Here is a 14,749-nt window from a genome sequence, read left to right as displayed (position 1 = left end):
TTTTAATGGTGAGATTGCTGTCCAGGATAATGCTACGGTTACGGGCATGGTCTGTCAGTTTGGGTGAATGTCCTAGTTCCGATGGCCGCCAGGAGTATTTCCACCGGGAGAAGTTGTTACCGAAACTTCTGTTTTGTCTGTGTTGAGTTTTAGGCAGTTGTTTTTCATCCAGTTAACAATGCACCTGCTGAAGTTGGCTCTCGTGGTGATGGGCTCTTCTGATAGCAAGAGGATGAGCTGATTGTACTTTGCATAGGATATGATGTTTAATCCATGGCCTCTGACAATGTTGGCCAAGGGGGACATTTAGGTGTTGAACAGCGTTGAGCTGAGGGACCAGTCATGAAGAATGCCGCAGATTATTTATGGTACATGCAGGCATGCATTTAAATGCAAGACCTATTGCATTTAAAGACGCGGCGGCCATGATTGTCCCGGCTGCGTGTTATGTTAAGTTATGTTATATTAATAGAACTTTTAAAGCACACGAATACCCAGAGGTGTTGAGAGGAAATAAATTCATTAAAAAGTTTAAAAATAACCAGGTTTTCAGGTCTTTTCTACTACTTCTTTGACACTTTTCTAAAAGAGGCCAGAGAGTTGGCAGCTCTCATGTTCACAGGGTGCATGTTCCATAGTTTAGCCGTGCCATGGCCTATGCTGCGACCTCACCGGCTCGAGGTTCGAACCCTTGGTACCAACATCAACCTGGCGTTGGTGGATCATAGCTGTCTGCCAGGGATGTACCAGGAGAAAAAGCTTTTCAAAGATGCCGGTCCTATATTATACAAGGCTTTATAGGTTAGGCAAAGTGCCTTGGACTTAATATGTTGTTACACTGGCAGCCAATGAAGGTTCCGAATGTCTTCAGCAACTGATTGATACTGTGGTAAGTTCAATAAAAGCCTGGCAGCTGCGTTTTCACCATCTGAAGTTGTATCTCAAGAAAAAGACTGTTAAAATAGTCTAATTTAGATAGTACTAATGTAGTTACAACCATCCTCCTGGAGTCAGGGGGAATGTAGGGCAAGACCTTCTTAAGTTTTCTTATCAGGTAAAAGGTAGCCGACGCCGGGGCATTGGTTTGTTGGAAGAAAGTGAGTTTACTATCAATCAGGACCCCGAGGTTCTTTGCCTTTTCGACCGGTTTTGGTAACTCTACGATTTCAGCCAGCCACCATAGTCCGTTCCGTCTTGGTTGGAGATTACCAAAGATCACCACTTCGGTTTTGTCTGAATTCAATTTGAGGCAATGCCTTACCATCCAACTGCTGAATTCCCTCATGCAGTTTTGGAACTGCATTGCAGGGGATGCTTGATTTTTATGAGCCGCAAACACAATCTGAATGTCGTCGGCGTATGAGGTTAGGTTGAAACCGAAGTGTTGGATTAAAGGAGCCAGTTCCGACACATAAATGTTAAATAAGGATGGGCTCAGCAACGAACCTTGTGGGACCCCACTCAGGAGCACGTAATGAGTCGATTTAAACTGGTCCAGGGTGACAGTCTGTCTTCTGTTCTTCAAGAAAGATGATATTTAAGACAGAGCCTGATCCTTAACCCCTAATTTTTCCAGGCGCAGTAGCAGTGTGTCATGATGGACAGTATCGAAGGCCGCTGACAAATAAAGGAGGATCAGTACAGCCACACCGCCTCTATCCATCACTGCTCTAATCTCCTCAGTGGCCTTGATCAGTGCTGTCTCTGTGCGATGCTCTGGGCAGAAACCAAATTGGGACGGATCAAGTAGTTAATTTTCTTGAATGAATTGTGTTAACCGGTTATTCATGATTTTCTTCACTGTTTTTGCAGGATAACAGGATAAGGCAGCCTAGCAATCGGACGGTAATTACTGGTTATTGATGTGTCCAGATATGCTTTCTTTATTAATGGATTAATGGCTGCATCTTTCCAAATGGTAGGGAAAATGCCAAAGGAGAACATGTTGTTAAATATTTTAGTGAATATGGGGCTCACCTCCCTTGCAACTTTTCTCAAATTGCAGGAGGGCAGGGGTCTAACGGAGAATCCAATTTGATTTCCTGGATTGGTTTTTCCACAAGCTCACTAGATGCCTGTGAGAAATTCAGAAAAACATTCACTCCGGTCTCAATGTTTGGAAACCCCTTGGATGGTCTGTTGTAAGTGGTGGTTTTAAAGATATTGTACATGTCATTAACTTTGTTCCTGAACGCACTTGCAATATTGCCACAAAGAAGTTGACTGCATTTTTGCTGGCTGCGGCTGTGAGCTTCTCTAAAACCCCAAAGAGTTCTTTGGATGAGTTTTTAGCTTTCTCGATCTGTCGGCTGAAAAAAGTCCCCTTTTCAGTAATAAGTAGGGATTTACAGTTAGCTAATGCTTGTTTATAATTATTTGTATCTACTGTATCATATTTCATTCTCCATTGTCTTTCCAGTTTGCGGCATTTTGTTTCTCTTGTTGCAGAGCTTCAGTAAACCAGGGGGCTGATGGTTGAATGCGTTTCCTGAATTTTTGGAAGTAGGCACTGTTGCTCTAATGGTGTCCTTAAGCCAATCTGTATATTCCTGAGCTATCTGGTCTGCATGTGTGCTCAGGATCGGACGTGTTTGTTCCAGTTGGAGTTCCAACATGTTTTTATCTATCTTAGTCCAAGCTTTAATAAGTACTTTGCTGTGTTTTTGCAATACTAGCTTCTAAAGTTTTTGGAGCTGTATAATCAAATAAAATGAACAAATGATCTGACCAGACTAGAGGATGAATATTATTAACTGCCCAGCCTGTTACAGATGAAAGTACACCATCAAGTGTGTGCCCTGCCTCATGAGTGGGTTTATGTACCATCTGTGTTAGTCTGACAAATCCTTGAGATATATAATGAAATCGCCCAGGATCGTAAACTGTTTTTAACATTGTTTTTAATTGTGTTTTGAAAAAAACTTATTCAGATTATTTTCTAATAATAAATTTGAGAGCTAAGAGGAAACTATAGAGCTTGAACAATTCTTCATGTCATGTTGAATAATTGATGGGATTTATCTGTGATGTGCCAAATGGTCAAACAATTAACTGAATAACACAGAAAGGAACCCCCCCCCCCCTTTTTTTCTGGACCAAATCCTTCCTCTCCGGCAGAACATAGAGCGTCCACCTCTCACCCTTCCGCTCAAAAACCACCGAGATCATCTGCGGCGTCCCACAGGGATCCTCCCTCAGCCCGACGCTGTTCAATATCTACATGGCACCGCTCGCCCACGTCGCACGTCAACATAACCTCAACATCATCTCCTACGCCGACGACACCCAGCTGATCATATCCCTCACCAAAGACCCCCACACCGCCAAAGCCTACCTCCACAGAGGAAGGAAGGCCGTAGCTGACTCGATGAAGGACAGCAGACTAAAGCTGAATTCAGACAAGACGGAGGTCCTCATTCTCGGACCCACCCCATCAGCCTGGGATGACTCTTGGTGGCCCACATCGCTGGGCACAACCCCGGAACCCACAGACCACGCACGCAACCTGGGGGTCATACTCGACTCCACCCTCTCCATGACCAGGCAAGTCAGCGCAGTCTCTGCATCCTGCTTCAACACCCTCCGAATGCTCCGTAGGATCTTCAAGTAGATCCCTCCCGACACGAGAAAAACCGTCACCCAGGCCCTCGTCACCAGCAGACTCGACTAGGGGAACGCTCTCTACTCAGGAACAACAACCAAGCTCCTGAGACGACTACAACAAGTCTAGTACACCTCAGCACCCTGATCCTCGACGTCCCCCGAAGCAGCCACATCACACTCCACCTGAGAGGCCTGCACTGACTCCCCGTCAACAAGAGGATCACCTTCAAACTTCACATCCACGCACACAAAGCACTACACAACGCCGGACCTACATACCTCAACAACCGACTCAGCTTCCACATCCCCACCCGAAGCCTCCGCTCAGCCAACCTCGCCCGTGCCACAGTTCCTCGTATCCGTTAAACCACTGCCGGTGGCAGATCCTTCTCCTACCTTGCCGCCAAGACCTGGAACGCTCTCCCCACCAGCCTACAACAGACACAGGACCTGCTGGCCTTCAGAAGACTTCTCAAGACCTGGCTCTTCGACCAGTAGCGCCCGCCACCCCCTAGCCCCTTGAGACCCTCACGGGTATGTAGCGCGCTTTAGAAATGCATTGATTGGAGTTGCTCTCAGGCTAAGAGCAGCTCCAGGATTGGTGGGAGCAAGCTAACCCAGAGCCCATTTTGAGGTTGGGTCCCCATGCCAGCAATCCCTTGGCAGTGCGAATGTTGGGCTTGCCGCACCAAGAAAGGCGGCCAACACAACATGCACACTGCAGGGACAGCTGTAATCCTACAATGTAAGATTCAGCTCCACCCCCTGCCCTCACATTCACGTGAGCCAGTAGAAAACAAAATGGCATGGCAAAAAAAAGCCATGTAATCAGAAGGAGGACTAGCCTGTTTGTTAATGATACATGACTCAGGACTGTATGAGGAAGAGGGGGAAACTATTAAGTTTCTTTATGAAGCCCTCATCCACCAACCTAGTAAGTGGCATGCTTCATCATCGGGCCCACCCAGTGACACCGAATGTGTCCCGGGTGTGCTTCTACACCTGTGTTACAGGGGAGCTGGTGTCTTGCTGAGTATGCAGTGTGGGTGACGTGAAAGTGATAATTAAAAGCTATACAGCGGTCAAAGTTTCCGAGGGGGTAATTTTAATATCTGGGCCTCTGTTAGCGTTAAAAAACAAGGCAAGTGGATGCTGGTGGAGAGGGTATTAGGAACTCCTACATCCGAGGTGTAGGCTACATGTTTCAGCCAGGCCTTTCTTTAAAACTGGCTTTCCTCAGGACCGTTAAATATGTGAAAGTGAGATCCATAATTTAAGTGAGTATGTGATCAAAAAATGTGGAGCACGCACTAAGGTGCTATACATGTGGGAGGGGGATTCCCCCTCCAAGCATTAGCTAGCGTTTTGCTGCAAATGCCCCTATGGAGAAATCCGGCAGAGGTGTTGACTGACTCTGTCGGTCAAGACCCTTTGGAAACCTGTTGTGCTGTCGCGGATCTCCGAGACCACACCTCGGATGTAAAAGTTCCTAATAACCACTCCACTAGAATCCACTTGCCTTGTTTTTAAACGCTAACACACCCAGTGTCACTGGGTGGGCCCGATGATGAAGCATGCCACCAACTAGGTTGGTGGGTGAGGGCTTCATAAAGAAACTTAATAGTTTCCCCCTCTTCCTCATACAGTCCTGGGTCCTACATCATTCACAAATAGGCTAGTCCTCCTTTTGATTACATATAATAAACCTGAGGATACGGACTAGCTACCTAGTCCTCTCTCTCTCCTTGATAATTGAATAAAATGCCATAGCCATGACATTTTTATTAATTTTATGTATGCCTATTGCGCTGCAGCAGGCTGGGCGATGCTCCTCAGCTCTTTAAAAGGAGCCGCCCCTGTCTCATCTGCCTACCTACTCACTCTTCGCATACTCCGGAAAATCTTCAAACTGTTCCAGTCAACACCAGACAAACTGTCAGTCAAGCCCTAGTCACTAGCTGCCTGGACTACGGTAACACACTCTACGCAGGTGTCACCACTGCAGACCATACAGAACTCAGCGGCAAGGCTCATTCTCAACCTCTCAAACGAACCCACATCACCCCCACCTCAAGAAACTCCACTGGCTCCCCATACAGAAAGGATGTAAATTCAAGATGCTGATCCACACCTAGAAATCCCTGCACAACCAAGGGCAAGCCTACATCACCCACGGCCTGAACTTACACCAAACCTCCAGACACCTGCGCTTCGCCTTCCTCTCCTTTGAGCATCCCCTCCGCCTCCTTCTTCAACCTCATGGCTAAATCCTGGAACAATCTCCTGGCACACCTCTGAATGGACCTCATTCTCTCTCCTAGAATTCCAGTAGGCACTCAAGACCTGGCGGTTCAACTGAACCCACCAGAAGCAGCAAGACCCTCAATGCCTGTATACCCTCAGGGTGATTAGCTGTGCTTTACATATCCAGCTTGACAGATTGAATGTCTACATGGGATCACTGGGATACATTCTTACAGACAGCAGCATCAAGATCCCTCAGTATGTAGAGCATACTGAATGATATCTTCACCTAACCACATCCTCATATCCTGCCCAGATCTCATCCAGTCTTGGATGTCAACTAATGTATTAAAGTTGAACACCACAAAGGCTGAATTCTTCCTGTCTGCCATCAGCCCAGAATCCCTACAGCTTTAGGCCTCTACCTTAAACCGATCATTCTTTACGGCATCCTCAACACAGACCTCTCATTCAAGCAGCACATTGAGTGAATTACAAAGAATTCCAAGAAAGCTTGTCCTCCTTGAAGAAGTTGTTTCCACTGGACGATGACTTGAGAAGAAACGCACAAGGCCTCTCACATGGGGGAGAGACAAGGCCCTGGTCACCTGTCTCCCCAACACCACCCTACCACCCTAGCACCCCTGAAAGGCACCATACATGAAGAGCAGCAGCTCATCGAGGGCTGAAGAAATCATAACACTTCCACAGTCAAAGACATACACTGGCTCCCCTTCCAGCCCAGATCATCTTCATGACCAGCTGCATCACATTAAGTGCTCAACAACAAGTCCCCAGCTCACCTGGCAAACAAAGCAGCCAAGTCTAGGTAACAACATCAGACTAGGAGTGCGGATATCACCAGACTGGAGACAAAACATCATAAGAAGAAGCCTCCTCACTTCACACGCCCATGACCTGGCACAGATTCCGTATCGAGATGGCATCAGCACCGACTTTCCCACAAATCAGAATAATTCTAGAGACTTATCTCTTCAACGAGCCCTATCACTCACCTGAAATCCTAAACTTGACCTTCCACCAACAACAGACATAGGAAGAGTGCAGGTCCCAACCCCAGGCAGGGTCTGTGACAGAGAGCAGACACAGGAAGAGTGCAGGCCCCAAACCCAGGCAGGGGCTGTGATAGAGAACAAACACAGGAAGAGTGCAGGCCACAACCCCAGGCAGGGGCTGTGATCGAGAACAGACACAGGAAGAGTGCAGGCCCCAAACCCAGGCAGGGTCTGTGACAGAAAACAGACACATGAAAAGTGCAAGCCCCAACCCCTGGCAGGGTCTGTAACCGAAAACAGACACAGGAAGAGTGCAAGCCACAACCCCAGGCAAGGTCTGTGATAGAGAACAGACACAGGAAGAGTGCAGGTCCCAGGCACGGTCTATGACAGAAGAGACACAGGAAGAGTGCAGGTACCAACCCCAGGCAGGGTCTGTGACAGAGAACAGACACAGGAAGAGTGCAGGTACCAACCCCAGGCAGGGTCTGTGACAGAGAACAGACACAGGAAGAGTGCAGGCCACAACCCCATGCAGGATCTGTCACAGAGAACAGAAAGGCACAGCAAGAGAACAGGCCCCAGCCCCATAGAGGGTCTGAAACAGAGAAGAGACAACCAAAATGAGAGAGCAGACACCACACGTGTACCCGCTCTGTGAAAGAGAACAGTCTCAGGAAGTAAACAGGTGCCAGCAGCTTACAGGGTTGATGACAGAGAACAGAAAGACAACACAGGAGAGCAGGTGCCAGCCTCGTAACACGGTCTGCAACAGGGACAAAAACTAGAGAGCAGGCACCAAACGTTTACACGATGTGCGACAGAGAACAGCCGCAGGAATAGAGCGGGTACCAGCCTCTTACAGGGTTGGTGACAGAACAGACATATTGAGAGAGCAGGTTCCAGCCTCATACAGGATCCCTAACAGAGAACAGACAGGCACAACAGGACAGCAACCTGCCTCACAAGGGTCTGTGAAAGTGAAAACAGAGCCAAAGTTAGGCAGATCAGACATGAGTCCGATACAGGGTTTGCCACAGAGAACAGACAGTCACAGCAAGCCAGGAGGTGCCAGCCTTGTAGGAAGGTGGATACCTGACTGTGGTTATCCCAGATTTTTTTTGCTAGCTGGTTTTAGACTTAGTTGGCCTGGGATCCTGCTAATCAGGGCCCCAGGCTATCTGCTCTCTCTGTAAAATGGACTCCATGTACCCTAGGTACATCTCCAATTGGATACTGGGTCACCTTATGAGCCCCTGTACAGTGTACTATAGGTACCCAGGGCATAGGTGCATCCAAAGCCTACCAGGGGCTGCAGCATATATTATGCCACCCCTGGCTGGCCACCTAAATTGACACAACTGGCTGATCACTCAGCTGGGGCAAGGCCATGTAATCACCCCTTGCTTAGGTATAGTATCCCTATACCTACCTTATATATAGACACATAGTAACCTATAAGTCACTCCTATGGCAGGCCTTAACAATCCTGGAGGCAGAGTGCTTGGTTATGTGTGAGATGGCGCTCTAGCATGAGCTGAGCCTGTCTGCAGCTTTCGGAACCATGTCCTTATAGCTGTTCTATGATATTGACATACCATATACTTTTAAGTGCATTATAATCCTCGCGGTTAATGCTAACTTTGGTTTGGCTTTATCCAAACATGTTGTGTAAGGTGTCATACGCTTTGGAATACTACCCCCTCGCCAATTCTAGCGGCGCGGGTTGCATTCCACCCTCCTAGAGGGAGAAGACATGTTGAAACTACTGTACCCGGTGAAAGTTAACCAGAGCCCCAGCATCACAAAATGGATGCTGCTGCCACAGACACAAGTCTGACCTCCTGCTGCTGGGCGTCCTTCCAGTCACGGAGGTTTGGACAATAGATTTCCTGCTTGGGGAGGTGCGAGCACCACCCCAGACAGGAGGATGTGTATTGGGACAGGGAGGGCTGAATAGAATCAGACACTGCCTGGAGCACACTAGGTGCTTCATGCATACCCCAGTTCAAACCGGCTGCTTGGGCACTCCAGCCCCAGCTCTGGCCCGAAACTGAACAAAGGATAGGGGGTGTAACCACCCCCCTTCCTGGTCCCACCCATAAAAAGGGACCTAGTCACTAATCCAGCCCCTTTTTGTTGTATAAAAGTAGAAGCTGTGTCCTTAGACTTTAGATTAATCCTGAAATCGACTTGAAACGAAACTCTGGACCCTTCGACATTCACCTGAGCTGAAGACTGAAGAATCTCCCTTGTGGCTAAGGAGAGACCACCCTGGGCAACCAGGCACCATCCAGCAACTCGACGGCTTGCTTTGTCCCCGTTCCCACCGGAACCCGAGCACAGAGCCTGACAAGACCCCGACTTCCAGACCTCTCTGACCCCACTGCACGACTCCAGCACAGCTGAGCACCGTGGAAGGCGTTGAGACACGTGGGACCGGACATCTTGGAAAGCCTGCAACTTGCTAACAGCGCAGCTTCTGAGGCATCCTCGAAGCTGTGCACTGGGGACTGAGACACCCCGACACCGAGCTCCACCTGCACCGAAGACCAGTCCTCCACACTCCACGAGATCTGCGTGGGGCCCTTCTGCTTGTGTTCTGCTCGACGTGTTGTTCGGTTGCTGGCCAGTTGGCTAGTAACCCTGTGGCGACAATCCTTTTGAAAATCAATCGCTGGTCTGGTTGCCCCAGACTAGCCCTTGCTTCCCTGAAAAGGTGAAGTACCTCAGACCCTCCTGGTCTGCACCAGAAGCCTTTTGTGTATCCTGCGTGGGTTGCCTTTGCTTAGACTTGTTGGCTCCGATCTCCGATCTTGAAGTCGACCCCTCCATCTGCGAGAACCTTCGTGGGACAGCTCCTCTCCAGCATCTGGTCATCCTCGACGCCTCCTGGTCCACGTGGCTGCAAAGACAAGCTTCGCGACAGCACCTGATAGCTCCTCGACAACGTCTGGTTCTTTCCTGGTTCCACCCGGTCACTGGTTAGTGACCTAGACTGTCCCCTCTGCTTTTTTAGGTCTTCTTCAACTCCGATCCACCCTTGGATCCACCCGGACATCTTCCTTCTAGTCGCCTGCAGCATCTTCTTCCAAGGCTCCATAGGAATCAACAAGAAAACCCGACACACTTTGACACCTATGCACCCGCAGCCCGTGGGTGAGGTAACGCGAATACTTTGGTGCTCCTGTAGGGATGGACTATCCTAGTGTTTAGTTTTGTTAGTTGTATCTTCCTAGTTAGACCGGAATGTCCTAAATCTCCATTTACCTACCTTTTAAGTACCCATTGACTTTCTATTGACTCTCGCGTGAGAGTACCGACACTGCACGCACCGTCTGTGGGCCTCCTACTCCTACCCTAAGGGTCAGATAGTGTAGCCCCAGCGATTCCCTAGGCCTTTTCCTTTCACAAGTCGTGGTTCTTATACCACTTACTTAGTATATGGTTTTACGCGCCCCTTGGGCCTAACTGTAAATTGTGCTATTTAAAGTATTTCTGAGAGTAACTTGTTAGGTGCTTTGGCCTCTGATCTCATAAAGAGTTCAGAGGAGTGTGTTAGTAAATAAATACATATATATTTTATATATATCCTGTGTGGTGTCCTTTCATTTGATATTCAAGGGGTTACATATGGTAAAACAGCTGGCTTTACACGCCCTCAAGAGTCTTTTAGCCTAAGACTGTTCTGTCCACGATACCTCTAGGATAGCTGGTCTATAAGGTTGACTTTACAAACCATCACCATAAGGGTTGTTTGGACTGGTGCAAGGTGCTCACTAGAATAGTGAACATCATATACCAGGCCAACTTCTCACAAGCCTCATACAGGGTCAGTGAGAGATAACAGACAGCAGACACCATACAGAGTAGAAGACATGAAACGGGCAGCAAGAGAGAGGAGACGTCAAGTGCTTTCATGGTCTAGGACAGGAGGCAGACTGTTGTCCGCAGAGAGAGTCTGCAACAGAGCCAGTTCCATCCCTTTACAAGGTCTGAAGCAGGAATCAGACACCAGCCTTATGGGGTCTGCGCCAGAAAACAGGCACAATACACTCATAAAGGGGTCTCAGACAAGAAACCTGCCACAACAATAGAGCAGACACCAGCCCTTTACAGGGTCTACAACAGGGATCAGGCACCAACTTCAGGGCTGCAGCTGGGAACAGGCAGGATCAGTGAGAGAGCAGGCAACACACTGATAGGAACAGACACCCTGCATTGCTGCACCTCGTCTGCTGTGTCTGTGCCCGTGTGCTGCACCCTGCCTCGCTGCATAAAGCCTTCTGAAACCCACGACTTTGTGAGCCCACGCGAGATACACTGCACTGACACACTGGACAGTTTGAGTACAGCTGAGAGCCCAAAACACCCACACACATCCCTCCTGATCCTCTGCAGCCGCCTCTGTGGCTCAAGGTCCATGCATGCCTCTGATCCCAGCGCTCTGACAGACACACTCTGTGCTCTGTTGCAGCTTCTTCCACGGCTCTCACAGAGTGTATTTACTTACGATCCCTAAACACCCACAAACATACCTTATGGGTCTACAGGGTTCACTGTGATCCCTGGATACTCAAAGACATCTTGTTTTGTTGTTGTTTCTGCAGCCTTTCTTGGAGTCTCAGTGCACAGCCTGTGATCCCTGGAAGCGGTTATACGTACCTTGTATTCCTCTATGAGACTGACTTCACTTGTGAAACCTGAGCGTACACATACACACTGTGTGCTCTTGGACACCCTCCTCCAATATGACCCGCAGGGTGAATTGTGATCCCTCAACACCGAAAACATACTTTGTATCCTCTTAAAGAATTCACGAGTGAATTCACTTGTGATTCCTGAACAGCCCCGGACATACCTTGTGCTCCTCTGCAGCTTCTCCCTCAGCAGAACGTACACAATGTCTTCACTTGTGAATCGTGAACACCCACACACAAATTATGTTATGTTATGAAGGATTTGTAGAACGTGCAGCTACTTAAAAGATTGTCCAGTGCTAACGGAACCAGGGTCGGATTGGCAAGGCGGGCATTCGGGAATGGGCCGAAGGGCCGGTGCCTCAGTGCCCTCTGTGGGCCGTTTTTTTTCCCCCTGTCCCAGTCCACAGAGAGTGGGCTAGGAAAGGGGAGAAAAAAAAAACGGCCCACGACAGAGACTGAGAAAATGAAAGCAGCCTCGCTGTGCGGCCAGACAGCGATTGCCAGCTGTGGCCTCTCTCTCCTTCACCCCTGCCCTGCCAAGCAATCAAGCTGAGGCTGGGCTGGGGAGGGGTGATTGTTTGCCATAATCGGCCTCCCTGGGGGCCAGGTGCTTCTCAGGCCTTTGAGCCATTTGCACCTCGGCCCCCTGGCGCCCATGCAGCCCAGAAACGGTGTTAGTCTTAACACCTCGCCCACAGCCCTTCACATTCAAGGCATAGTGGGCGAGGAAGAATGAGTCTTGCTGAGGGGGCCTGGTGATGTTTGGAATTTTTTTGTTTTTTTATTTATTTATGCGATTTTATGTAGCGCGGACTTTACCGAAGGTGTCAGAGCGATTCACACTAGGAACAGCAATAATACATGAGGAGAACATTATAAGTGGACAAATTACAAAAGCAAACGTTAAGTTACATGAATCAAAAGTGACAATAGCGAGCAACCAAAATACAAGAGGAGCAAATGATACATTACAGGAGGAAAAAGAGATATGTGTGCAGGTTACAAAAGCGTACAAAATATAAGTAGAGGTATAATACTGCAATAAATGGCAGACACTCCAGCACAAGAACAAACGTTACGTAGGCAATGGTGGCACTTGTGCAAGTATCTAAAGCAAACAAAAGTGAGAGGTAGCAAACAGTGTGTTACAAGAGAAAAGTGACTTGTGCAAGTTACAAAAGGGTACCATACACAGGTACAAGGGTAATACTACAGTAAATAGTAAATACTCAAACTGCCAGAACACACTGGGGAGGCCCTTCCCATGCACCAGCTTCACCTCAGCCCCCCCCCCCCCCCTGGCTACCTTGGATGACCCAGAAAGCTGTGTTTTGTCCTCCCCTGCCAGGACATTTTCCCAAGGCCTGGAGGGTTGATTAATTTACTAATTGCAGGGGCCTTACCTCTGTTCATGTGCTCCTGAGCTGAAGGTCTGGGGAGGGCTGAGTAGGTTAGTAATAGCAGGGGCTTTGCTGCAGGTGCTCCGCTGCTGGAGGGCTGGAATACGTTTGTGACAAAAAGGGGCCTTGCTATTTTTTTTAGTTGCTCAGCATGTAGGCCATTGTCACCTTGGCCCTGTGTTGTGTGCAAAAACAGTATCCACTTTCATTCCATGTCTGTGCAAATGGTGTTTCATGAAAGGGCACGCCCCTTGAATGTGGGCCACGCCCCTTAAATATGGGCCACGCCTCTTAACTGTGGGCCACTTTTTTCGTCAGTGCCCGGGCCGAATTGTGATCCCAATCCGACCCTGAACGGAACACATACCGTGTGCTCCTCTGCAGCTTCTCCCTCTGTGGCACTTGCAGAGTGTCTTCACTTGTGAATCGTGAACACCCACATACCCTCCTTGCACATCTTTGGGGCCCACGAGTGCATTAAGATCCATAAACACCCTCCTCAATGGCATACACAGGGAGGGTGAATCAATTTCACTTTCTGTGACTTGGATTTACCATATCAAACCATTCTGTGAGGTGTGATCTGGGTTAATATTAATTAGGCTCACTGCATCAACACACCTGATAATAATGGTATGTAAAAGCAAACTCTAGGAATGGAAAAGTGGTGCCTCTGTGACATGGAGCCGTCTGGCGACCCTATAGAAAGGGTGACTTGTGACCTCTGAGCACCCACAGACATAGCTTGTGATCTTCCGCTTCCCCTCGCTGTGCCTCGCCAAGTGACTGTGTGATCTCCGAATTTCAACAAACATACTTTGAGGTCTTTAATTGTCGTTCTAGCGCACCCACACCCACCTTGTGCTCCTTTACAGGTACCTCAGTGGGCTCATAGAGTGATTTCCCTGAATGCCCACGTATGTACCTTGTGATCCTCTGCAGCCTCCTCTATGGGACTTGCTGAGTGAGTTTTATGCTCCTTGGACTCCCAGCAGCCCAAACACATCATCCTTTGATCCTCTGCACAGAACAGCCTCAGCTTCTCTTCATGTTTATCGCACAGATTCTCCCCCGGGGGCTTCACTGGGGGCAGATGAAGCTGTTTTAACATTTCCACAATGTTCCCAAGTTGCCTGTTGGGTCGAATGTTTTTCCCTGAAGATATTTCCCTGCACTGAGGACAGGGGAAGTTTCCATCTCTTCCCTCCCAGCTCTGGGTGATGCAGGAGCGGCAGAAGTTGTGTCCACAGTCGATCATCACCGGATAAGTGAAATATTCCAAACAGATGGAACAAGTGGCCTCTTCCTTGAGGCTCCCGAGCGGAGCTGCCGCCGCCATGATGCAGAAATGCCGGAAGTGAAGGTAAGTTTCAGTTTCTCTCTCTTTATGAAGTGGGTGTGTCTGTGCGTCTCTGGCTGCGCTGGGACTTCCGGGTTCATGTAACAGTCAGAGCAGGAGGAGGACTGACTCCTCTGCTGCCTGGGCTTTACACAGGGTTTTACACTTTCTCAGATAGAAAAAATACCAGCAGTTTGCTTATGTTCTCAGGTTCTGGAAGTGACAGGAGCGTTCACTTGAATATGAATTTCCGTAAAATCCTTTGTATTATTTTTAAGATGTCAGTTCTATCTGCCTCTGTTTGTTATAATGATCGCTTGGGAATTGCATAAACAAATGATGTTGAAGCAGTTTGTTCCTGCATTTGCTGTTTTTACTTTATGTTCCAAACTTAAATGACCACCTTATGCTACTTTTCTTAACATTGTTACTGGCCTTGTGTTC

General features: G+C 48.4%; 1 protein-coding gene across 1 annotated transcript in view; it reads right to left on the bottom strand.

The window, feature by feature from the left end:
- Positions 1-14,305, bottom strand: part of LOC147710206 (E3 ubiquitin-protein ligase TRIM39-like) — a 184,128-nt gene extending 169,823 nt beyond the window's left edge. Inside the window, exon 1 of the mRNA XM_086920887.1 lies at positions 13,892-14,305. Within this exon, the coding sequence (XP_086777013.1) occupies positions 13,892-14,305 (414 nt within the window). The remainder of the gene's footprint in view (positions 1-13,891) is intronic.
- Between the last annotated feature and the right edge of the window lie 444 nt (positions 14,306-14,749).

The sequence above is a fragment of the Lissotriton vulgaris genome, chromosome 5 (genome assembly GCF_964263255.1).
Source record: "Lissotriton vulgaris chromosome 5, aLisVul1.2, whole genome shotgun sequence".
NCBI lineage: Eukaryota > Metazoa > Chordata > Amphibia > Caudata > Salamandridae > Lissotriton > Lissotriton vulgaris.
This window is presented reverse-complemented; position numbering and strand designations above follow the sequence as displayed.